The sequence below is a fragment of the Plectropomus leopardus genome, chromosome 22 (assembly GCF_026936395.1).
Source record: "Plectropomus leopardus strain MGB_pleo_1.0 chromosome 22, ASM2693639v1, whole genome shotgun sequence".
NCBI lineage: Eukaryota > Metazoa > Chordata > Actinopteri > Perciformes > Serranidae > Plectropomus > Plectropomus leopardus.
This window is the reverse complement of record NC_142197.1, coordinates 21,366,977-21,390,449: the sequence shown is the minus strand read 5'-3', so window position 1 is coordinate 21,390,449 and position 23,473 is coordinate 21,366,977. Positions and strand designations below refer to the sequence as shown.

At 42.2% G+C, this 23,473-nt stretch overlaps 1 protein-coding gene across 2 annotated transcripts in view; it reads right to left on the bottom strand.

Moving 5' to 3' along the window:
* Positions 1–23,473, bottom strand: part of arid2 (AT-rich interaction domain 2) — a 45,821-nt gene that overhangs the window by 6,131 nt on the left and 16,217 nt on the right. For both annotated transcript variants that reach the window (XM_042511065.2, XM_088072650.1), the window contains 12 exons: positions 21,927–22,060; positions 14,991–15,209; positions 14,423–14,490; positions 11,624–11,693; positions 11,026–11,276; positions 9,571–9,667; positions 9,266–9,475; positions 8,291–8,455; positions 6,139–6,217; positions 5,833–5,967; positions 5,435–5,646; positions 1,963–4,403 (listed from right to left, as the gene is read on the bottom strand). In XM_042511065.2, coding sequence (XP_042366999.2) covers positions 1,963–4,403; positions 5,435–5,646; positions 5,833–5,967; positions 6,139–6,217; positions 8,291–8,455; positions 9,266–9,475; positions 9,571–9,667; positions 11,026–11,276; positions 11,624–11,693; positions 14,423–14,490; positions 14,991–15,209; positions 21,927–22,060 — 4,081 coding nt within the window. The remainder of the gene's footprint in view (positions 1–1,962; positions 4,404–5,434; positions 5,647–5,832; positions 5,968–6,138; positions 6,218–8,290; positions 8,456–9,265; positions 9,476–9,570; positions 9,668–11,025; positions 11,277–11,623; positions 11,694–14,422; positions 14,491–14,990; positions 15,210–21,926; positions 22,061–23,473) is intronic.

The window sequence follows — 23,473 nt, the reverse complement described above, 5'->3', positions numbered from 1 at the left end:
ATGTAACCGCGGCCCGACTCTTGGCAGAAGTTGCTCTCTCAGCGGCTTTGCTGTAGGAGGTGGGTATCAGTGAGAGCCACATGGTCTTAACTGGCCTCACCTTCTTAACCTCCACACATCAACTCACAAGTGATGTGCAATAAGTGCATATTTGTTGTTGACTCTGCAAAGTTGGTTTTTCTCTTAAACACTTTTTGCAAACCCCATGATTGATTTTAAAACCAACTTTTCAGAGGGAGTTAATGCCTGCTGCAGAACCACAGACATACTTTCAAACTACTTCTTCCAGTTGTGCAAAAAAGGCAACCAATCTCCAAGCTGACAAAACTCAGTTATTCGACGCTCTAGTTATCAGTGTGATGGATTATACAACATTCAAACCTGTCATATTCATTTTTGTGTCTTTTGTGGCATCTCACACACATGAAATGAAAAAAATCTTCAGGATTGGTACAAACAAAAAAAGTGTCCTTCGCTAAGTGCTAAAATGCCAGTGGCCCTTTGTGGCTTTTGTTGCTGTATTCTTGACAGCCTCTCTGCAGGTTTAAAATCATTCTGTTCCACAGCCGAACGCATTAGCAGCTCAGAGGGAGGCACAGAATGGAGAAAATAAAGAGTATTTTTTTGCTCTTTCTTAGTGCAAAAAAATCTGAGGTTGGAGTATCCTGTATCATATTACATCGACTGAACGTCACATAAAAGCTGCATCGCAACTAAGACCACAAAACAAGAACACTTATAGATAAATACAACAAATTAACGCCATTTTTCTTAGAACCGTTTTTTCCAATAAAAACTGAACAGATTGTAGCTGCTGACAATCCTGTCAGCCGCCATCCTGAGAACTGCAAACAGTATATGTTCAACATTCACTTCCAGAAGAGGCATTTTGTGTTTTACAAGAAAAAAATATGAATAAATGATTAAAAAAGGAATGTTTTGGAATTCAGATTAAAAAAAAAAAACAGTGGCTCCCAAACTTTTTCCTTAAGGGACCCATTTTCTATAATGGACTAAATTGATGACCTCTACTTAAGTTTCAGATTTTATGGACACTTCCCCATTATATCCAATGCACTTGAAATAACATAACATAATAATACAAAAACAGAGCAGAAATACTGATGAACTCACGACATTAGCTGCAGAGTTTATGTAAAACGAGCTATTTAGAAAAATTTTGAGTAGATAAATCCTGTGAAATCTCTGCCCTTACCTGCCCCTAAGACTTTTTTTTAGTTTTTAAAGTTTGTATTTTAAATAATCTTAACTTGAAAAACTAACAATGTTAGTTTTTTCACAGAAATGAAGTGCTGACATACAGGCCTAATGAATAAAAAAAATGTTTTTTTTTTTACACCCCTTAAAATCAAAAAAGGCTTGTGACCCCCATGAAGCTTTGGGGACCCCTGGTTAGGGGGTCTCATTTATAAAGCAGTGCGTAGGATTTGTGAAAAAAGTAAACATGCGGACAGAAGCAAAAAATGGCATGCGCCGAAAATATTCCGATTTATAAAATCGTGCGCACGCCTGCAAGTCCACAATTTCCTTTTAATATCCAGAATTAACTTGGAATTGTCTACACATGGACCGGCCTAATATCCCGCCTTCTACACGCCCACATTCAACCACAAATAATCAACGCAAAGCACCTCATGAATGTTAACGAGTCTGCGGATCAACGGATCTTTATGGAAACAACAGCGTGTCACCGCATTTCATGACAATCACATTAATTGTTTCACAAAAGGATCCCCCCTGACTCTGAGATATCATTTAAAGATGGAAGTTCGATACATGAACACAACATAGGAGCCATAGCCGAAGCACATGACTCTGTAATGCAGATACTCACCCGTGTGTCTGTGGCAGACATGCTAGACACGCTTTTATGACAGATTACACTACGAGCAGACACTGATAAATGTGGCTTCGTGTGAGACTAACCCTACAGTGACTCACCGTTGAGCCAGCTGCCAGTGTGGGCGAGCAGTTCCTCTGCTGAGTGGCGTTCTCTATTGCTACTTTGGCTACTGTGCTTGGGTCTGTTCCTGCTGGCACCGCCACCATGGTGGCGCTGCTGCCGGCGTTGTTGGGGTCACTGATGGTGATGATCCGCACTCCCACTTTATTAGGGATCCCCGAGGGTGCTGCTGCCGATGTGCTGCGCTCCTCGTTCTCGGCCGGTCTCTTGAGACCTCGAGCCTCGGAGGCCACTCCGTTAGCGGGAGAGGCGGCGAGACTCTGGGAGGTAACAGTAACAGTGGGGGGGAGGGTGGAATTGGGGAGCAGTTGCTGTCTTAGCGCAGGCACGGCGTGGCCAGGCCCTAAAGGTCCGTTGGTTAATTCCGAGGGAGGCTTGTTGCCTACTGCCTGGGGTCCGTTAGCCAGGCGCTCGGCCTGCTGGGCTTTGGCAGTGTCCTGCTGGGGGGGAGGAGGACTGGGAAGAGGGGGGTCTGACCCATGACTCTTCTCAGAGGGGCCCACCTCCCCGTTCCCCAAGTACTGTTTGGAAGCAATGTGATTTGGAATGTTTTTGTTTAAGTTGCCACCACTGTCACCCCGATCAAAGTCACACACCCCGTTGACTAGTGTCTTTTTGGGGTCGGGGTTGCCCTCCAGGGGGGCGTTCAGGCTCGGGGAGAGCGCCTGCTTCCCATTAGCAGGGTGACTCTCCGTAGCCGGGCCATTGAGCGCCCCCTGGCTGTTCCCTGAGTGGTATGGAGGTAGATTAGACTCCATGCACTTCCGACCGTTTAGCAGCTTGGCACCTGCCGGGACATCGCCGTTACTAGTTTTACCGTTGGCGTCTCCTTCTGCCAAAGACGAGTTCTCCATCACCTCGATCTTTCTCTCGTGTATGTGCAGCCCCGTGGCGTCCTTGGCCTCCTCCTCCTTTTGACAAATGATCTTGTCTCCTCTGAGGGGAGCTGGCAGTGGTGGTGGCGGTGGTGGTGGAGCTGCCGGGGCGTGGTGGGGCGCTGTTGCAGTCGGGAATGGAGGAGGCGGGACTCCTGGGGCCACAGCCCCCTGGCTGACGGCAGCGACAGCAGCGGTGGATGTGGTGAAGCCAGTGTTGGGGACCACGGTGAACGTGACCTGTCCAGCTGCCGTGGGGCCCTGGATGATGGTAGCTGCCCCCGCGCTACTCGTGGAAATGAGCTGGCCCGGCAGGAGCTGGACCGCCTGGATGGCTGGGGCTCCCGCAGCCGGTAGCTGACCAGGAACAAGCTGGACATTGAGCTGCTGAGGCTGAGGAGAGGGATTCTGGGTGCTGTAGCTCGTCTGGTAGATGACCTGTGGACTGGGTGCTATCGTGCTGTTGGGAGGGGGCACCTGTGGAGCGGGCAGGATGAGCTTTCCGCCCGGAGTTGAAGGCCCTCGCTTTGGAAGCAGTAGCTGTTTGATCAAGCTGGACTCAGTGGAGGTAGGCTGAGAGGGGGGAGTTTGGGAGATGATTTGGAGCTGCTGTTGATGCTGCTGTTGGTGCCGTTTCATGGACAGTGCGTGGCTGACAGTTTGATTGGGCTGGACCGGCGTGTTGGAGTGGGACGCGGGAGGCGGGCAGGGGGTGGAAGCAGCTCCGGGCTGCCCTGCTATCTGGATAGTCTGGGCACCGGGAATGGCGGAGGGGTTGGCAAGAACGATCTGGTGTATGGCGGGGGTGTAGGCGGGGTTCTGCTGGGGGTTGGGGCTGACTATGACGACACTCTGCGCCTGCTGCTGAGGCTGAGGCTGCTGGTTGGGAGTGGCTATCGTGGCTGCTGGTCCACCCGTCTGGTTTGGCGCTGGTTTGGGGGCGATGTTCTGAAACGTGACGCGTGATCCCTGGGAATTGGGCACACCGGCGATACTCAACGCCTGACCGCCTCCCACCTGGATGGAAGAAGAGGGCGTTGATGCCACAGCAACGCACTGAGGCTCCACCTGGGGAGCTGCACCCTGAGGCCCAGACAGGGGAGGGGTTTGAGGGAGGGCCGGGTGCTGGGTGATTGGAGGACACACACCTTGCACCCTGGCGGTGAGGATGTGGCCCTGTGGTACCTGCTGGAATAGCGTGACGGGCGTTCCCGTGGGAAGCATGGGGGAGTGTTGCTGAGCTGCAAGAGGAGCGGGAGGGTTCTGGGGGCTGTGGTTCTGGGTGGCCGGTGCCGATGTGGGGATCTGGACCGTTGGAGCCGGTCGGACCTGTTGCTGCTGCTGCACTGCTGCTGCCAGAGGATTTGGTGGTAACTGCGGAGACACCTGTGGGGACGCCTGGTGACGGGAAACAGTCGGGTGATTTGCATGGGGAGGTTCCTGTGCTGTCAAGGCCATGGAGGGAGCGGCACCGGTGTTGCTGAGGCTGGGACCCGAGACCCGGACAAACTGGGGTGCAAGACTGGGAGGCCCGAGAGGTAAGCCTGGTGACACATTAACACACAAACAGAGAAGTGTTCAGATCCCAGACGCCACTTCAATTAAATTAACTAATTTTCCAAGTTTACAAAAACTCCCAAATTCCCCTCATGTTTGATATTCTCTAATATATTTTAGATGAAGCAAAGTGAAAATAACATTCGCACAACTTGTGTATTATTCAACTTTTACTTTATATCTTGTCTAAAACACAGATTTAAAATTTTCACTTCATAAACAAAACAACACTTTTAGACATCTTCGTTTGGTTTCATGACATGTTACAGCTTTACAGCCTTCCTCCCTCTTTGTCTGGTAAGATCCTCCTGACTAGCGATGGGATGATATGTGAACTTATCACAGATCGTGATTAAAAGCACTGAAAATAAGCTGATTTTGGTGATTTTCCATTATTGGAATAATCCTGAAGACCGTGTCCAGCAGCACCCAAAGAGACTGCTGGGCGAACAACAATACAAGAGCGTCTGCATAAACAAGCTGCAACCTTTAAAGTCACATAAGATCTTTCTCAGGTGTTGGCACACTTAGAATCAAAAGACATGGTGCCATTTCACATAGTCAAAAAGCTGTGTTGTGTCTAATATGTTAGCTGTGTTGTGTCTAATATGTTATGCAATAAAAAATGGTTTCCTACCAGAAATGTAACTACAAAACGTAAGGTAAAGAGATTCCAGAATCTTTTCATAAATTTTAAGCAAATTTTGCTGAAAACTGTGCTCCTGTCCTCTGGATGTTCCACAGCTGAGCAGCGCTGCTCAGACACGCAGTGTGGCTGCTCTAACCTAACACAGGCATGGGAAAAAAAATACAACAGGGCGCTCACACTCATGCAGGCAGTGTAGCCCTAGCATTACGTGACTGAAAAAAAACCTGATGCATGTGCCTTTAATTTATTCGTACTTTTATGTGTTGCCTTTCCAACTTTGTAGCTCCTAATGTGTGGCTCTTATCATCATCACTTCTAGACAGAAAGTTAATGAAAGTACGTAAACACAATTAATTGTGCTAGTTGTACCTGGAGGCGGGGCCTGGGCGTCTCCAGGAGCTTCGTGTCGGGTTGCTGGAGATGCTGAAGCTGCTGCCGGATTCTGCTGCTGAGGCTGCTGGTAGTACAGCTGGATGGGCAGGGGGATCGACCTCCGCCGTAGCCCGACCAGGAGGATCTGAACCTGACTGTTGGCCTTGGCCTCCTCTTGCCGCCGCATCGTGTGGTTGGGAAACACAGTCCTGAGGTGGCAGGAGGAGACATTGATTCATCACAAAGGGAAACATTTGCCGGTATTACTACTGAAACAGCTTTGCTTTATCAGAGCTGCTCTACAAAAGGCAAAGGGGGCTAAATGCTGTGTTGCAAACAGAGAAAGCAATCTTAGTCAGGGTAAAGACATCACTTCAGCAGAGAAGGACACTAACCGCAGACATTTGAGGAAGCCGGTGGAGTTCAAGATGTTGCTCCGTCCCATTTTACTGCACGTGGCAAGGTACTCTGAGTACATTTCTGATCGAGACACGGACCCCTCAGGGTTTGTCTCAAAGTGTGCATTTAGCCTGTCGGAGAAACAAACCACAGACAGAGTGATTACTCAACTAGCAAAATAAACACCACATACAAGAAAGATAGGTAAGGAAAAACTTAGATTTGTTTTTTCACAAAAAAAGCATTTGAGTTGTAGTTTTTTCTCATTTAAATTATGTGTTTATTAGACAAATTCATCTTACCACTGCAGTGTAAATTTCTCCCCATCTAGTTCCACAATACCAGGAGGAGGTTGAGTGGATTGAACTGCGACCCTCGTTACTGAGAAGACAAAAAGAAAAAAAAAAAACATAAGTTTTAAACAGCTCAATGCTTCTGTATAATTAATTTATGACTGTACATTCATTCATTAAACCAACTTCACGTTTGTAGTACTCCCCATTCTGTCCACTAGATGTCAGCAAAAATTAAAAAGAACTTTGCAGCACAGGAATGACACTTCCAAGGTGAGGGGGTGGGGGTGTTAGTTCCCACCAAGGGTCACCTGTTCATTCACACACACTCATGATGCTGTGAGATCAGCAAGCTGATTTCACATCTGTGTTTCATTCCTGCGTCTGCCTGCCGTAATAAAAGTGTGTAGATGACTTAAGGTGCAGAGATTTAAAATTAAATAGGTGTTAATTTTCTTGATGTCTTTAATTAGCCTGTAGAAATGTCATCAATTACTCATCAGTGCTTCAACTTAAATCGCCTTTCTTTTCTGCGTGAAGGATTTTATTTATAACAGCTGCGAGGTGTTTCGTCACAGACAGGGAAAGGTTCAAATATGGAACGCTGCTGGACTCTGGCCCTTCTTATTAATGAGCCAACAAGAATTAGGAAATCAGAAAAATATCAGTCTCATTGTAATGTTGGGTTTTTTTACCATAAAAGTTCAAAGCAACTTATTCCACGTTGTGCAAAGTAAATATTCTTGTTAATGTAAATAACGACAGAACTTGTAAACAATGATTTTACTAATGGCAAATCGCAACTACCCCACGGCTATTCACTTTAGTGAACTTCATAACGCTAATGATTCCTTATTGCGCGTAGAGTGCATTAAACACATAGAGCAGAAGAGAGAAACTCGATTGAAGGGAGGCCCTTTTTGGATCCATCGACTGGATGCTCTAAAGTGACCCGGTCTTACTGAGAATACAGACTCCACATGTTTTCTGTGATTTGTTTATATTCTCTAGAGGCTTCACCATTTTTCTCACAGCTTATGTAAATTCTAAATGGATTTACATCTTCCATCTAAAAATGTGTGTGTGTGTGTGTGTGTGTGTGTGTGTGCGCGCGTGTGTATATATGTAATTTTTTTTTCTGTGCGATCTCATTTCATGCTAGTTTGTGTTTTTTAATTTTATGTTTTCATTCTTTCTATTTCTTTCATCTTTCATGTTATTATCTGGCTCGTGACTGCTTCCTATTGGTTCTTATAGGTGGGGCCATACCTTTGTTGTTTTTTCTTAGAATGTATCATTCATATTATTGATTAACTTTTATGTTTTGCCATCTATGTGTGTCTCTGCCCTCATCTAGCTCGTTGTTGCCGTGTTTTCATTTGTCAGCTCTGTGACGTCAATCACCGCTTGTGTATTTTGTATGTTTACTTTGCATTATTGTTTATCTGTTTTTTTTATGTAAAGCACTTTGTGATTGTTATCTGTGAAAGGTAGGATATAAATTAATTTTACTTGTCTGTTTTTTAAAAGCCCCAATAAAGACATGCAGTGGTGGAAATATATTGGCTTTTTTAATGATTAAGCCACTACAGTAAAGGCTTTTTAATATTTTCTCACCAGTGTCTATATTTTGATTGTAACTGGATTGCCTTTTTTTTAAAAAATTATTCCAAGTGTCCAAGAAAAGTTATTGATCAGCAGGTATTTCAAAACAAAAACAAAACAAACTGGGTTTATATAAACAGCTTGCAGAGCAGTGCTTCTATGGCTCAGCAACAGGTGAGCATCAGTCTGAAGTAGTACCGCTTCTATTCTATTTCCTACTTACACATGATTTTTACTTTTTTTGTTTTGTTGAACTGATCTGAAGTGACTGACCAACAATTTCTCATTTGATTTGTTTGATAATTTAATCGTGTGAAGCTACTCTGTGGTAGTTTCGCGACACTTAAAAAAACAAGGTCATTTTCCTCTCATAGTAATTTGCCTGGCAGGATGTCGAGTGTATAAACTCTTGTTAAGGCAGAAAATGATTGTTACAATTTTCCAATCAAGGCCAACAGGATTCCCCTCCGGCTCCATTCAGTACCGTGCGACCGGATTCCCCTCTGGCTCCATTCAGTACCGTGCGAGAGATTACATGTGACGAACAGACACTCACCAGGCGCTGCTGCTCCCTGCACGGCTGCAGGTACCTGCTCCACCAGCTGTGGTCGAACCTCAGCCGGCTGGTCAGCGTTGGCCTGATGCTCGATCAACCGCACCGCCGTCAGGGCGTCGGGTCCGAAAGTGTGAAGATCAACCGATACTAGCCGTACTAACAGGTCTAAATGGGGAATAGGAGAGAGAAGAAAAGGATCAGCACAGGAGAGTGTGTTCCAAACTAGCAGTAACAATTCAGCCATGAAGCAGATCAAAGAAATGTTTCCATGGAGATAAAGTTCCAGTATTATTTACTGTGAAAAGATCGACAATCTGTGTGTTAATGGGTAATATGTAAATACAAAAAACCTTCAAAAAGTACAACAAAAAAGGAAAATAAAAAAATATTTTGCAATTACAAACTCCAAAGAAAAAAATTTAATTAATTTACAATTAAATGTAAAAAACCAAGTATCTTCCTAAAATTTACAAGTTTCAGACAATGTGAATTGAATTATTATTTGTGAATCGAAAAGGTGTTTGTGGATCTCAAGCCTAGAGTTGCGGATTTGGAGACGCAGACATTTTCTGATAACACTTGGATCACCTGCTAAAAATGTCATTTCCACATTTCAAAGTGAGATCACGCAGTCTTTTTAAGGTTAAGAGCGTATTCACAATTTGTTTTTAAAAATATTTAATAAATGAATTTAATTGATTAACAGATATATTTTTTTTATTTACCTAAAGCAGATCTTTTTTGCAAGGTAGAAAGAAATATACACTGACATCTGATGCATTTTTTTTTTTTTTGGTCACAAACAGGCTGAAAGAACTTGGCAGGCAGACAAGTTACCAAAACTCTAAAAGCCCATGTAACACCAGATTTCAAGATTTCTGGATTCACTTATTAAAGAGAATGAACTGGAGTGAGTGAACCAAAATAAAAAATAAAAAAAAACTTTAAAAACATATGACGGTGGAGGATTCGTACCTATGCTACGGTCGACAGATGCGATCTTGCTGCAGGGAATCTCTCCGAGCTGGGCCAGCAGGTACAGCACCTCCAAGGAGGCCATGAGCAGCATGAGGTCAGGCAGGGTGAGGAGCATTATTACCTCCCTGTACGAGTCCTGGTCCACGTACTCGCAGATTAGCACGCCGTTGTCCTCTGCTTTGCTGAGGTTGCCCAGGATTTCCATGGCTAAAAGGACACACACAGAGAAACACATATTTAAGATGCTTCGCACAGCACGCAGACACTAAAAAGTCACCTTAACGGGCCGCCAGAAAACTCACCTCTCATTTTGAGAAACCGGTCCCTGGACATCAAACATTTGGTGATGGTGTGAAAGATCAGATGTGTCGTCCGAAAGTCAACGGGATCCAGCTGGAGCTGAAAGAAATCAGAAAAGATAACAGCACCGGACTAAAACAAAATCATGACTCGTTTCTATATTTAAAGAACTTGGCAAAAAGCCAAACCACAGTAATTCCATCCAGACATTTGTGATTCGTGTTCTTGGTCACAGCGCATAAGCACACACGTTTTGGCAGCATTTATATTATTTACATTAACGGATAATAAGGCTTTGCAGTATCATATCTGCCGAATGTGTTAACTGCCCCTAAACTCAACCATCCAATTAATAGCATCAAAGGCTTAACTGATTGTATCAGGGACCCTATGCATGCAGCTTCTAAAAATAGATGTGGGCTCATCTACATGCAACAAATGCCAATAAATGTGATGTGGAAATTGAAGCGGGCTCATTTAATGCATTCACTGTGAATGTATGTTCTGTCACTATATTTCTAAAAGATCTCCATTTGTGCATTTAAGAATGTTATCTTATGTGCGATTCGAGGATTTGAGTTTGATGTGTCTGAAAAAACAAATATTTAAAAATGATTCTGGGGGGAAAAAAAGACTGATCCACATTACATTTCTGATCCTAAAGTGATTTTTTTGTACTTAATCATAATTTTATAAAGTACTGAAATATGGAAATTACCTCAAATGCCCATCCCTGTCAGACATGTCTGCTGTAGAGCAGAAACTGATCATTAAATGGCTAATTGATCTGATTTTGGAGGAGGATGACACAAGCTTGTTAGCCAACCACTCACTGTGTGTTCAGCAAATCAGAACACTTTTAAAACATCTGATCTGCACAAGCTGGAGCTGAGAGCAGATGAACACACAGTTTAACCTGTTCTTTACACCTTTGCTCTCGTGTTTTTTGGTTTTGGAAAGGCTAGGGAAAAATAAAAAAAGGTCCTTTAAACTCTTCAAATACTGAGCATCTCCTTTTCTACAGCCTACTGCACACCACTTCATATCCAAAGCTTGGCAGAGCTGCCTCGTGTAGTTACTGTTGCTATGATTGGACGATCACTGTTCAGGGGAGGGACTTAGCATATGTCAGTTAAATCTGCTCTGACCACTGAGCTGTAAGATGTAATAAAGTTTACAAGGTTTTCTTTTTTGCTTCAAATTAAAACTGACATACATGAACTGAACTGGTCCTTCTCTAGCTCCAGTTCAGACTGTTCTGGAGACAGCTTACTGTGTCACAGTGACCTAGATTTGGAAACAAATCTCCTTCATCAGACTCTTTTTACAACATTGCTGAACTCACCCAAATCCGTATCATCAATTTTTAAAAAGATGCCTCTTTTGTCAAGAAATGCATGATATGTTTGGCTAAGTGTTTTGGCACTGAGCCCCAAAACAGTAACACCCAGACCAACCTCGGCGGCCACGTTGCCTAACGTGTCAAGTCCAAGCTGTCGGAGTGAGATGAGGTTACAGTGGGCACAGAGCAAAAGGAAGCGCAGGCACGTTCGGTTGGCCGCCAGCAGCTTGACGTTGGCCTCCTCGAAGGAGAGGTTTCGCAGGATAACGGCAATCTGCAGCACCCGCTGGGCCTCCTTGTCACTGATACCCGGGTTCCGCGGCGGGTGGAAGAGGCTCTTCCAACGCTCCTCGCACGACGTACCATCTGCAAAGACAAGAGCAGGAACCGTTTTAGGTTTTTTTTATATTGTATATTCCCAGAGCAGGTGCATCTTTTATTTATTTACTCTTGTGTTTTTTATTCTATGTAATCTTTACTTTTACACATTAAAAATATTTTTTTTTAAAGGTAACATTAAATACTCAACATACCCCATTTCTCACTCGAAGGTATTACACAAGTAAAAATGAAAAGGAAGTCACAGTAAATAAAGCAAAGCACACTAGTGCATTTCACAGCATTATAAGTGTCAATAAATAAATATATAGTGGGAACATACAGGAGTGTACCCTTTTATTGCTTTCTGCTGCTTTAAGCACAGAGCTGTTTACCTTGTGCCGAGCTGTTCTTGTCCCAGATCAGCTCCCTGACTTCAGTGTCCTCCACCACCTCCTTCCAGAACTGCAGAGGAGCAGCAGCTGTTAGCATTTGCATCTCAACACATAATTCACTTGTACTTATATTCAGCAATAGTGAGGGAACTGCAACTGTTGAGTTAACAAGCAGTTAAGTTTGGTTTTTATTTGCACATACCTGAGTATAGAGAAGAAAGGGGAAAAAAGTTTATACACTGTGCAAGAGAGGTTAAGAGGCCAAAAATGAGTTATGGAGATACTCCCCCTATTAAATAATTATAGTGTACAGGCTTCGAATACTTTTCCTTTCCCCGAAGGTCTTCAATAGTCTGGCTTGATACCCTGGACATCAGCAACTACACTTGATCTTTTCTACTTTTTAAGTTTTATTTTATTTTTCATTCATTTTTTTACTTACTTTTTATTTGTTTATTTACTTTTTTAAATGTAATTAATTAAAAAAAAACAAAAAAAAACTAAAATTAATTAATTTTTCTCATTATTTCTACTCATTTTTATTGCTAGGACCGAACATTGCTGATGTTTAATCTGAAATTATTGTAATTTATTTAATTTTCTATTATTTTCCAATTTTTACTGTACATTTCTACTATTTCAGAATTCCACTGGCCACTTAGTACCCATGAAAGAGGTCTGTGGGATGGGATTAGACTGAATAAGGTTTTTGGTTAAGGTTCTGATAAGTCTTTGAAAAAAAGAATTGCTGTATGCACCACCTGCTTGTTTTAATAAAACACTGAAGTATTAAATACTTATAATCATGGGGAACCCAGTAGCTCAGTTGGTAGAGCAGGCGTCCCATGTGCAGAGGCTGTGTCCTCACCACAGAGGATGTAGGTCTGATTCTGGCCTCAGCCCTTTGCTGCATGTAATGTTTCACTACTAAGCAGGTATGGAAAATTGACCAAAATGTACAGGAGAAAAAGTTTTTATTTACAAAGTGAAATGAATTACTAATGAATTATTGAAGCGCTATCAGTCTTTGCAAATCAGAGGTCTTTTTTAGACACACAGACTAACTTGGCAAATTCCAGTTGCCACAGCATGACCATTAACAAAACCCCCGAAAATCATCAAAAAAGAGATACTGTCTCCTCTACTACCTGCATTCCCCCTCCTTGTCAAAACCTGGCGCCTACATTACCCAGAATACAACTGACAGGATACAACAAAAGTCATCCAACTAAGAGGGTATTGGAGGTTTGTTGGGGCGAGAGGAAAAGCACAGAAAAAAACAACTTTTAAATGGGAGGGCAAGGTCAAAGCAAATAAAAGTCCATGAAATTGACTTTGGTCCAAACATGTTGTGGCCTCTGAGACCAGACTGGAGACTGCAAAACTGCTTGTGAGGATGTGCAGCTTTTGATTATTATTGTGCACAGAAATAAAACAGCAGATCTAGTTCAGGAGTATCACAGTTATAGAAATTTGAAATATCTAAATACAGCCTTGTACAGATGGGTCAAAGGATGCACTAACAGGGGCAGCAGTGGTGATTCCCACTCACCAGTTTGTTTTTGTGTGTGTGCGTGTGTATGTTGTTGAGTTATTTGCAGTGCTGTTAGCGTTAGAGTGGGCGGAGGATGTGATGGCAAGTAAAATACTCATGTGTAGTGACTCAGTGTCAGCACTGTCAAGCATTAAAAACAGGATCAGCCAGAAATCATCAAGACCAAGTACATCACACACTGTTTACTAATTCAGGGTTCACCAGTCAGGGGAAAGACACAGTGTTCATGTAGGTACCAGCACACTGAGGAATCCAGAGAAATGAGCATGCGATATGTGGAAATTAATAATGCATTTTCAAAATCAGAGGGGAAAAGCCTTATGTGGAGGGGAATAATCAAACAATGGCAACAGTTATGGGACAAAAGGAAGACACTTGGATGAAGTTCAAAATAAAGTCAGAGGGATTAACAGTCAAGAGACACGACATTTAGGGCTATAGAGTTTTTTTCTGGGTGTCAATTTTCGTTTTTTAATTGTTTCGATGAGGAGAAAGTGTATGAGGCTGTAAGCGAGCACCCAAAGAAAAGGAGGCGCACTTCTTTTTTCAGCGTGCTCTGACTCATTTCTCTCTTTTTTTTTTTTTAAAGCAGGCATAGGTGCTTCTTAAATACTGAGAAAGTATCAAAATGCTCAATCCACTGAGTAATGCATAGTCCTCATTCAGAAAGAAGCCTTTAAACAAGTTGTTGGGACTAACATGAAGTTGTGCTGTCACAATTGCACTATATAAAAAAGTAAAAAGTGCTGCTACAGTCCTGTTACAATCAATCCCCGGCTGCAATGACAGAGCTGAGATATGGAGAGCACAGATATGAAAGCCCCGGAAACACTGACCAATCACAACAGACTTGCTTTCAGGACAGAGGGTCAATACCGGTATATTCAACCAGATGGTTTAAAAAAAAATAATGTGTTTTTTGAATATTAAATCATGTAAACATGTTTTAAGAGAAACCAAAAATACAAGTATGAACCTGGAAATCAGCACAATATGGGAACTTTAATATGTATCTATCTATATTTGACCATTTTATATATATATATATATATATATATATATATATATATATATATATATATATATATATATATATATATATATATATATATATATATATATATATATATATATATATATATATATATATATATATAAATATAAAATGGCCAAATCAAGAGACACTGGCAGCTTACAGGAGACACAAAAGGACACAGAATGATAAATATTTGTCTCTACTTTACCCTGACAAAGTCCCGGGAGGTTTTCTCCTTCCAGTCCGTCCCGAATACCCCGGAGAAGCTGCCTAGCGCTACAAAGACACAAAGGGTTAGAGGGTTAGAGCAGAGCATCAAAGTTCACCTCAGGATTATTTGTCTTTATTCCCTTGTTCTTTATCCCCCCTGTTGGTAAATAATGTTCAGGTGGTGCTATGAACAGAGGACCTTTCATCGTAGAACAAAGACATGAGGAAGGAAGCAGCAAATTTAGGAAGTATTTACAAAGTAATCAACGTGTCACACAATCACAAATCAAAAAACAAAAAAACAAAACTGGGATTACGAGCAACTTTAATTACTTTGGGTATCGTGAATCGAACTATGATTTTCAACAGATATTTCACACTAATTAAATGTAGAGAATCAACTGTCTAAAGTTATGTAAATTACAAGAGCTTCTCTGCTGGCTAAAGCTCTAATGAGAGCAACAGATAAAGTGAGAGAGCACTTTTCCACTGTAAATAACTTTCCTATCCTGCTGTTCGACATCTGAACCAAAGACAGCAGTCTGAGTGAGGCTGGAGGAACGTACAGTCGTCGAAGACACCGGCGTGGGCCAGCAGCAACGTGACCAGTTTGGGGTCCTTGTCCAGCTGCATGGCGTGCTTGCTCTCGTTGGAAAGCAGAGTGCAAACGTTAACGGCGAAGTCGACTTCGTTGGGTAGGCCCGAGAGGAGAGACAGCACCAGTTTGTTGTAGTCGCACGGGGGAACGAAATCTGAAGACAGTCCATAGCTTTGGCGGAGATAGTCTGGGAGAGAAAAGAAAGACATACCTCGGGGTTAACTTTATACATTCCATTATAAAAATCTGGCATTTAAATGTCACTGAGGTGAGAGAAATGTCATAAACTTGTTCTTTACTACTGTCTCCATACAGCAGTGCGCACACACTGAAACATTTGCTGGACACCTTCCGGCAGCATTCCATGTTTTAAATACAACCAAGTCGAGTGCACACACTGGACTGTGGCTGCTTCTGAAGCTGATATTTTTTTCTCCCTCCCAATCAATCAATTTTGTGAAGAATAAGTAGAATAAGAGCATCTTGGTCAACTACAGAGCTATTCAGAACTGGCACTGTTGTATTAAAAGCCCCCCCCAAAAAGAGGCGTTACAATATTGCCCACAAAGGCAGAAGTAAACACAAGTGGCTTTAATGTATACAGTGTAATGTTAATGATGTGAAATATAAACTGCCGTCACGGCATATGACCCTAAAGTCATCTCTGGAGGAGAGGCAGAGAAGAAATGGAGCAGGACGAGACAAATAACCCTCTCACTGTAGAGGATTTAAAAAGCAATCATTGCATCATGTGAATAGAGCTACAGAGCTGCAGTGTAAAAAAAAAAAGTCTGTCCCCTCACTGTAGTGCTGTTGCCTCTGCACACCTTCAACCAGTTTAACTTAGATTTATTTGTCCTTTAACTGAGTTTAAGCAAACCAAATGGGGCATTAAGCTGTTCAGCGAAAGCTGTCTTTAGTTCAAATTAGTTTGATGAGCCGTGTCTTGTGCGACTGAGGAACACGAATGTGCTCCAACTTTTAATTGTGTTTGTCTTTGACTCAACCTCCATGATGGGCTTTTTTATAATTAAAAGACTTTTAATCCTAAATAGCAGAGATCCCTGTGTGTGCGTGGGGGGGCATCATGACTCCTTGTTATTCAACAACTTGAAATGATCCAGTTTGTGAATCATTTTGTCAACAAAGACCCAAAGTTTCCTCCCATCCTATAGACTGATTTTCTATCGTCAATCATTTTGTATGCATTGGTGTCACTCCTCCATACAGTGGATATTTCAATTTGGTGCAGGATCTTTGTCGACTGCCGCCTCTGGAAACCAATCATAAAGCGGAGAGGAGTCCTGCTGAGCGAATTTGATTTCCATGCTGAAAAGGTTTGTGCAGGCAAATGTAATTCAGCCGAGCTGCTATTATAGCGGCAACAGCTCCATTCAGAAGCTGCCTGTGTCTGCTCGGGCGCAGACACCTGCAGGGAGCCGCCACTGTACAGAGGGGCAGAGGACGGATGTACAACATTGCACCTGATAGACAGCGCTTCACAAGCAGGGTGGATTTAACGCCGTCACGAGGCTACGACCAAAACATGATAACACAACAGGGAAGACCAAAGCTCAGTGACAGATTTACACACCAACTGTCAAATAATTAACCATCACCGAGGCTGCCAAGACAACATGGCACAATTTCAGCCTGGCTGTCCTACTACATTAGTTACATTTAAATACAGAGCCGGGGGTTCAGTTATGAATGGTCTGTTAAAAGAGCTAGACCCAACAAAAGCAGCTTACTGCAGATGTACGGATATGTTTCAGCTGATGAGTGACAAGAAAATGATGCACAGAAATCCCAAACTAGATTTTTAGGGAATTCAGAAACAGCTCTGTTTTTGGTCCCCACCACCTCCTGAGGGAATATCTGTCTCTTTAGCTGCTAAATGCTCCAAACAGAGCCACACTGCAAAATCTGACAAGTTGTTTACTGACAGAGCCTGGGATGGACAGATATGCCTAGTTACTAACACAAATACATACACACATGCATTCACATACACATGCGTGTGTGGATATGGCTCTTTTTTCTATTTTCATTTTTTACTTTAACAATGGGAAAAAGGTAAGTAGGGGGATGAACAAATGCAATCATACTGTATATTGTGCTACATCTGCATCACATAGTTGTAAGGTTTGTAAATACTGTTTCTGTATTTCTGTAGCTGTTTTTTTAAAAGTCACCAATAAAAAGAAAATAAAGTATAATTAAAATGATTTGATATCAACTCATAAAATTCCGAAATCTTTTTTTTTTTTTTAACATATGCCTTTTCCTACAGCTTCGTGAAGATTCAACCCCCTTAATCTCGCCAGTATTAAAACGGGCCCTGGGGCTAAATTATTAAAAACCGTAGTCTTATTAAACTTCAACATAACCTGCCGTGTGTGTCAGAACTGCTCCTCCACACACTCACACACAAACACTGAGCATCTGCAGCAGAGTGGAGAAGCTGTGGTGGAGACAGTGAAACGAAGTTTACTGGGAAATAACTGAAAACTACCTTTGTTAGTGTAAGTGCAACAAAATCCTTTGCGAGTAAAAAGCCAATACTTTATCAATACACCTTTTGACAAACATCCAAACATGTAGAATCTGCTCTGTCTGTCATGTTTTACAGCGTGACAGCTCCACCAAAAGCAAATTGTTGCAAAAATACTAACAGAAAAGTGGCCTGCGTGTACTTAGCAGAGTTTGCCACATCTCTTAAAATAAAAATTAAAAAGCAGCAGTACCTACAGGCAGTGAATCACATCAGAAGCAGACAGGGTTGGATGCTGTTCCTTAACTCTTTATGTAGGCTAATAACAAAAAAAGAGTAATTTCTGAACGAGCTGCAGTCAACAAGCAGTTTTCCTCCTCTGCTCTTTTCCAATCACACATACGCATCTCTGTCCGCCTGCCTGCTCTGTGTGTATATGTGGGTGTGTATATCTGCTTGTCTCTTTCGCTCTCTGACTAGACACAACTGAAAAAAATGTGGACTAAGTCCATAGTTTAACAACACAATCACAAAAAGCAGTGATACTAGGCTATTTCTAAAATCAAATCAAAAAGAAAATAGACTGAAACTTTCAGCGCTGCAGCAATAGTTTCAGCTGGCACGGAGGTCGACGAAGCTCCGTGGCGGGTTTCCCAGTTTTGGGGCACTGCATGGCGCTTTCACAGCCCGTCAATTTCTTCACCTGTTCTCCTGCCTAACCATGACAACGCACGGACACACCAACAAGACAAAACAACACACACACACACATGCTGACGGAAAGGCAGACTCGCTCTCCAGTGGTGAGTTCAGTGGCAGTGGGGAGTACAGCCAATCGCTCATACTTGGCAGGTTTACCTGTGTTCAAAAAACCCGCGTGCACACGCTAATTTAGGTGGGAAAGGGATATCAGTGAGAAGAAGAGCTGCAGACATTTTACAAAAAACACACCTCACCTCCAACAGGTTAACTTTTTTATCTGCCTACTGTGTGTTGGAAAAATATAGGTTACACACAGAAAACACACACACACACACACAAACACACACACAAAAAGGGGCACTTAAGCATGCCGCTTTTACATGTCATCAGTTAAAGACACACCTTTCCGTGGGTCGCCCTGTTACAACAGAAATGCAAATATCTGCAGAGCTCGCCTGGACGGGCCAGTCTCAGACCGAGTATACCAAACCAGGCCACTGATGGAAAACCCACATATTGTGAGTGTTGACCTCCGCTTGTCTGCAAATATACAAATCACTCAAACACTCCTTCTACACAAAGCACCGGTGAATTATCTTCGCTCACAACCAGCCTAAAACCTGCAACAACAAGCTTTCAAGAAGAGTTGCAAAGTCAACTGCAGAGTGAAAACCTCTGTTTTCTTTAATGCTTGACTCATATGGGTAGCGAATGAAGAAAAAAAAAGCCACCGTGGTTTGTCGCAAGTCTTTTTCAAACCCCAGCTCATGTTTTAGAGTCACTTGGCTCAGCAGGCAGAGGGCTGATTATTGTTAGAGAAAAAAAAAGAGCCTGCGACTAAAAGGCTGCAGGCTCTAATCTAAAGCGAGGTGGAGGGAAAGGCAACAAGTGCTTCCTCCTTCCCTTCATCAATAACTGCTGTCAGGACAGTCAATTACCTCGGAGAGCAGCTTGGCGGTCAACACTACGACACTGAGGCTAATGGACAGCTCCCATTCAGCGTGTGTGAGCGGGGCTGGACAATACAGACAAGAGGCCGGCCTTGGCGAGTCGCACAAAAACATTTAGTTTGAAATATAATGTGGCGACTCGGCAGCCGTTCCTTTCATCCTGAAAGCAGCAGTATGCTTGGGTTTTAAAAAATTCTTAGCTGTAGTCAATGCTTAAGCGTGCGTAGGCAACTTCCAAGGAATGAAAGGCATCAACAATGCATTTCCCCGCTTCATAGCCTTGATTCAAACACAACAGCGCTTTGCAAGGTGAAAACTGAATTAAATGAGTCAGTGAGTAATAAAAGTGATGAATGTGAAGTGGAGTTAGCAGGCTCGTGAACTGGACAAATGACACAGAGCTCAGCAGTGGCAGGGCTCCTCAGCCGAGTTGGTAAAGTGAAAAAAAAACCCCACTATGATTCCTTCTATCTCTAAACTTAGCAGTAATTGTTTTCTTTGTGCAGAAGCGGGTATTACTGAGGCTGAATGAATCGGGTGGCCTGATGAAGTGATTGGAATGTTCAATAGCTGGTGTGACGGAGTAACAGGAGCACCTGGGTGCGTCATGAGATTATGAATAACCATCACCATGGAGATTATGTGCCAAGGACACCAGGTGAAACAAATACAAGATAGAAAACTTAAGCAGAACAGAACAATCTCACCACGAGGCAAAAATAAGGATATGTGCCAACAGATTGAAAAAAACACACTAGCTTTAAAAACGTGAAAGATGTAAGATTTCACATCAAGCGCTCAATCCGACGATGATGCAGTTATTTGTACTAGTTTGAACTGTATGAACAGGATCAATCAGATCAGTTTAAAGGCAGGGTTCCCACACATTTTTACCAATGAATGTTCTAAACTCTTCCTCAACTTTTCTAAACATTTTACCCCTTTTCCATGACTTTATTTAAGTACCTTTATGTAGTTTAAATGCGTAGGCCTATAGCAATAAAACCATACATGATTTAACATGCACTAACTCGTTTGTTATATTGTTGCATTCCCACAACAGCCAAAACTAAGGATGCATGATATATATTTAGTTTTTCCCACCATTTTAGTGATCATAAACTCTGTCTGCAGTGGAGTTAACATAATATTAAGCAAACTCTTAGTAGAAAGCCCACCAACAGATGGAGACATAAAATATAATGCTTTTCAGTGTATGTTATAATTATTTATCAGGCAAAATGAGAAAAATACTTCAATTTAGGGTTGACGTTTTGTACCTATTCAGTTTGTTGGTAATTTCTTTTAAATAAAAAATCAGTTTGTCACATCAGCAGAAATCTGCATGTTGGCTTGTTACAATGTTTCATTTTAAAGCCAGTATCTGCTGATACTGACGATGTGCCGATATTATTGTGCATCCCTCGTCAAAACAATATATATTCAAAATTTCCAAGACATTTTGTTAATTCCAAACCATTTCCAGTCCTGGGAAACAGTTTCTCTAATGTCCTAACTTTTCCAAGAATTCCATGACCGTGGGAACCCTGTATAGAGCGGTATAGTTTGTGTATTTGTCACAGGGCAGGGGTCACAGATTTGTGCAGCCACAAACAGAATACAAGGAATGTAGATTGATGCACATAATGCAGAAACAAAGTGCCCAGAAACTTTATAGTCTGCTCTTTAGCGGCATATGTTGATGTTCTGTTATTTTACAATCTATTATCACATATTTATTATTTTGTATTTTCAATGTCATAGCACAAGAGGTGCTTCTCAGTTTTGTAGCCTCCTGTGACCTGTTGCTTTCTGGTTAAGTGCTTGTTCAGTGTTAAGTCAATAACAGAAGAAATGTTCCTTACTTTTTGGGGTAAAATGCTCCCACTGTACCAAACTCGCACTAAACCCTGACTCTTAAACCAAGACATGAACCGAAACTGTGACGTTATTTTGGGAAATTCACTTCCTTGCCTTCTTGCAGAGAGATGAATGAGAGGATTGATACAAGTCTTGTGTCTATTCATTAAAAATGAAGCTGCAGCCAGTTAACTTAGCTCTGTCCAAAGGTAACAAAGTTTTCCTAAAACTCACTGATTAAAACATTATGTTTCAAAAAAAGTTGTAAAACAACAATTCAATGTTTCATAGGAGGTTACGTCACATCTCAACGTCAAATTGCAGCCTGCTTGATTTCAGCAGATAAAAATCTAAAATGTTCCTATAAACACGCCACAGTGGATTTCCAGTTAAAATAAAAAGGTGTTAAACGGCACCATTTGTCGTGGTCTGAAACGTGAACTCTGCATCCTCTATTAAAGACATTAGAGCTGTCTGACCCTTTGTCAGATCTTGTAATCTGCATATTTCCTTCCTCATATTCTTGGGAAATATATTCAACCCACTGCAAAATCCTTGACACAAGCAGCCATTGTCGAGGTGCATTTCTCTGCATACGCTTGACCTGTGGGCTGACCAGTTTTCCATGAATCTCACACACAGCTCTGATGAAGTGATGCTTTGCTGTAATCACATCTGCGGCAGGATAAAGTGTTTGAGCTGGCCGAGGGGCCGAGAGAAAGACGCAGAGAGACGAACGAGCTTCAGAGTGAAGCAAGACAGACAACAAAAGTGTTCAAAAAGAAACTGAATCCGTGTAGCTGATACAGACGTGACCCAGACAGAAACAAAGAGTGAACCTGTGAACACACAAAGAAGAAGAAGAAGAAAGCTTCTGGATACTAAGGTCTCTGCCTACCTGATACAATGTGTTGCTGGTAGTTATAAGAGTTGGGAATTGCACCGATTGGAAGAGAGGCTTTGGGATTCCCCGGCTGCGCTTCCTCATCATCCTCGCCGAAGTGGTGGACTTTCTCATACTTCTCCAAGTATCTGCAGAGGAAGAAAACAAAACACAGAGGATGAGCCAAGTCTTGCTCGGTGTAAATTTCACTGCGAATTTGTGCTTTACTTTCTTTCCAAGTGACTGAGGATTACTGTTTTTAATTATGCGAGCACAATTTCCCATGAGCACAAAAACCTTGAAGTTTATGAAGCGTTCTCTCTGTGATGCTAACAAGCAGCTGACGCACAATCGCAGTATATTTTGAAATTTAAGTAGTAACAGCTTCTACCAACTCAACAGTGAGAAACTGGACTAAACCGCTCACTCTGAGATACTCTTTGACTTTTTTAGTTTCATGTTGTTGAACTAAACAAAGTTGTGAAAGTAGATCATATCCAAAAGAAACATGCTAATAAATAACTACAATAAAAAACTACATTGCTTTATTACTTTTATTCTTTGTCAATATACACAGTTTCCTCAGACAGCAGTGTGTTTTCGCAGACCCTCCCTGCACACACAGGACACATGAAACAAGGAGGTAGCGCAAAGTCAGCCAAGAAAGGTGCCACCAAAGCTGTTTGGGGGTTCACTGCCTTGCTCAAGGGCACATCTGCACTGCCAAGAAGGCAAACTGGCACCTCTCCAGCTGCCAGTCCACACTCCATACTTGGTACATATGGAGACTTGGACCAGCAAGTCCCAACGGACTGAGCAAATGCAAATACAGGTTTGACTGGCATTTGTTTTACTTTCCCGACTTCTTAGCTCTAAGTCCAGGTGCTGCTGTCATGTTTTCTAACATGATCTCTTAAGTCTCCCCCCAGACACATTTTAAAGTATGCAAAAATGTTTTGTTATCATGGTTTTCAAAAAAAAGACTGGAAAAGGGGCTGAAAGCAGGTCAACTGTTTCTCCCTCACTGAGAAATTCTGGATCTGGCCTCTGCCCACCGCTGCTGTTTATGGTAGCTTTCTCTTTATGCTTTCTCCAGCGCTGCTGCTGTTCGCTGGCCGGTGAAAAAAAGCTGTGTGCATGAAGACGGCAAGCGTATGCATGAGAGATTGATCTGAACATGTTCAAGCCTCTGTCAGACCAAAATCAGCAACTATCAGATCTTAAAAAAAAAAAAGTTGTGTAGTTACCATCTCTTATTCTTCTAGGTTGTTTGTTAGCTTGTAGGCTAACAGGTAATACCTGACACAGCGCTAATGAAACTGGCTGTGAAACTTACATAATCTGCTGCGATGAGTTTTTGGTAAAAATGTAAATAATTAGATAAATGGCACTTGAAATTATCTTGCACGAGTTGTGTGAGAGTTTGTAAACAGAGTATATACTTTTGCTATGGTTAAAAATGTACCCCAGTCAATTAATAACATAACATCACCATTTCCCACGAAGGCATACGAGAGAACAACGTTTTTTCCCCCAATTTTTAAAGATACAAAGCATGACTG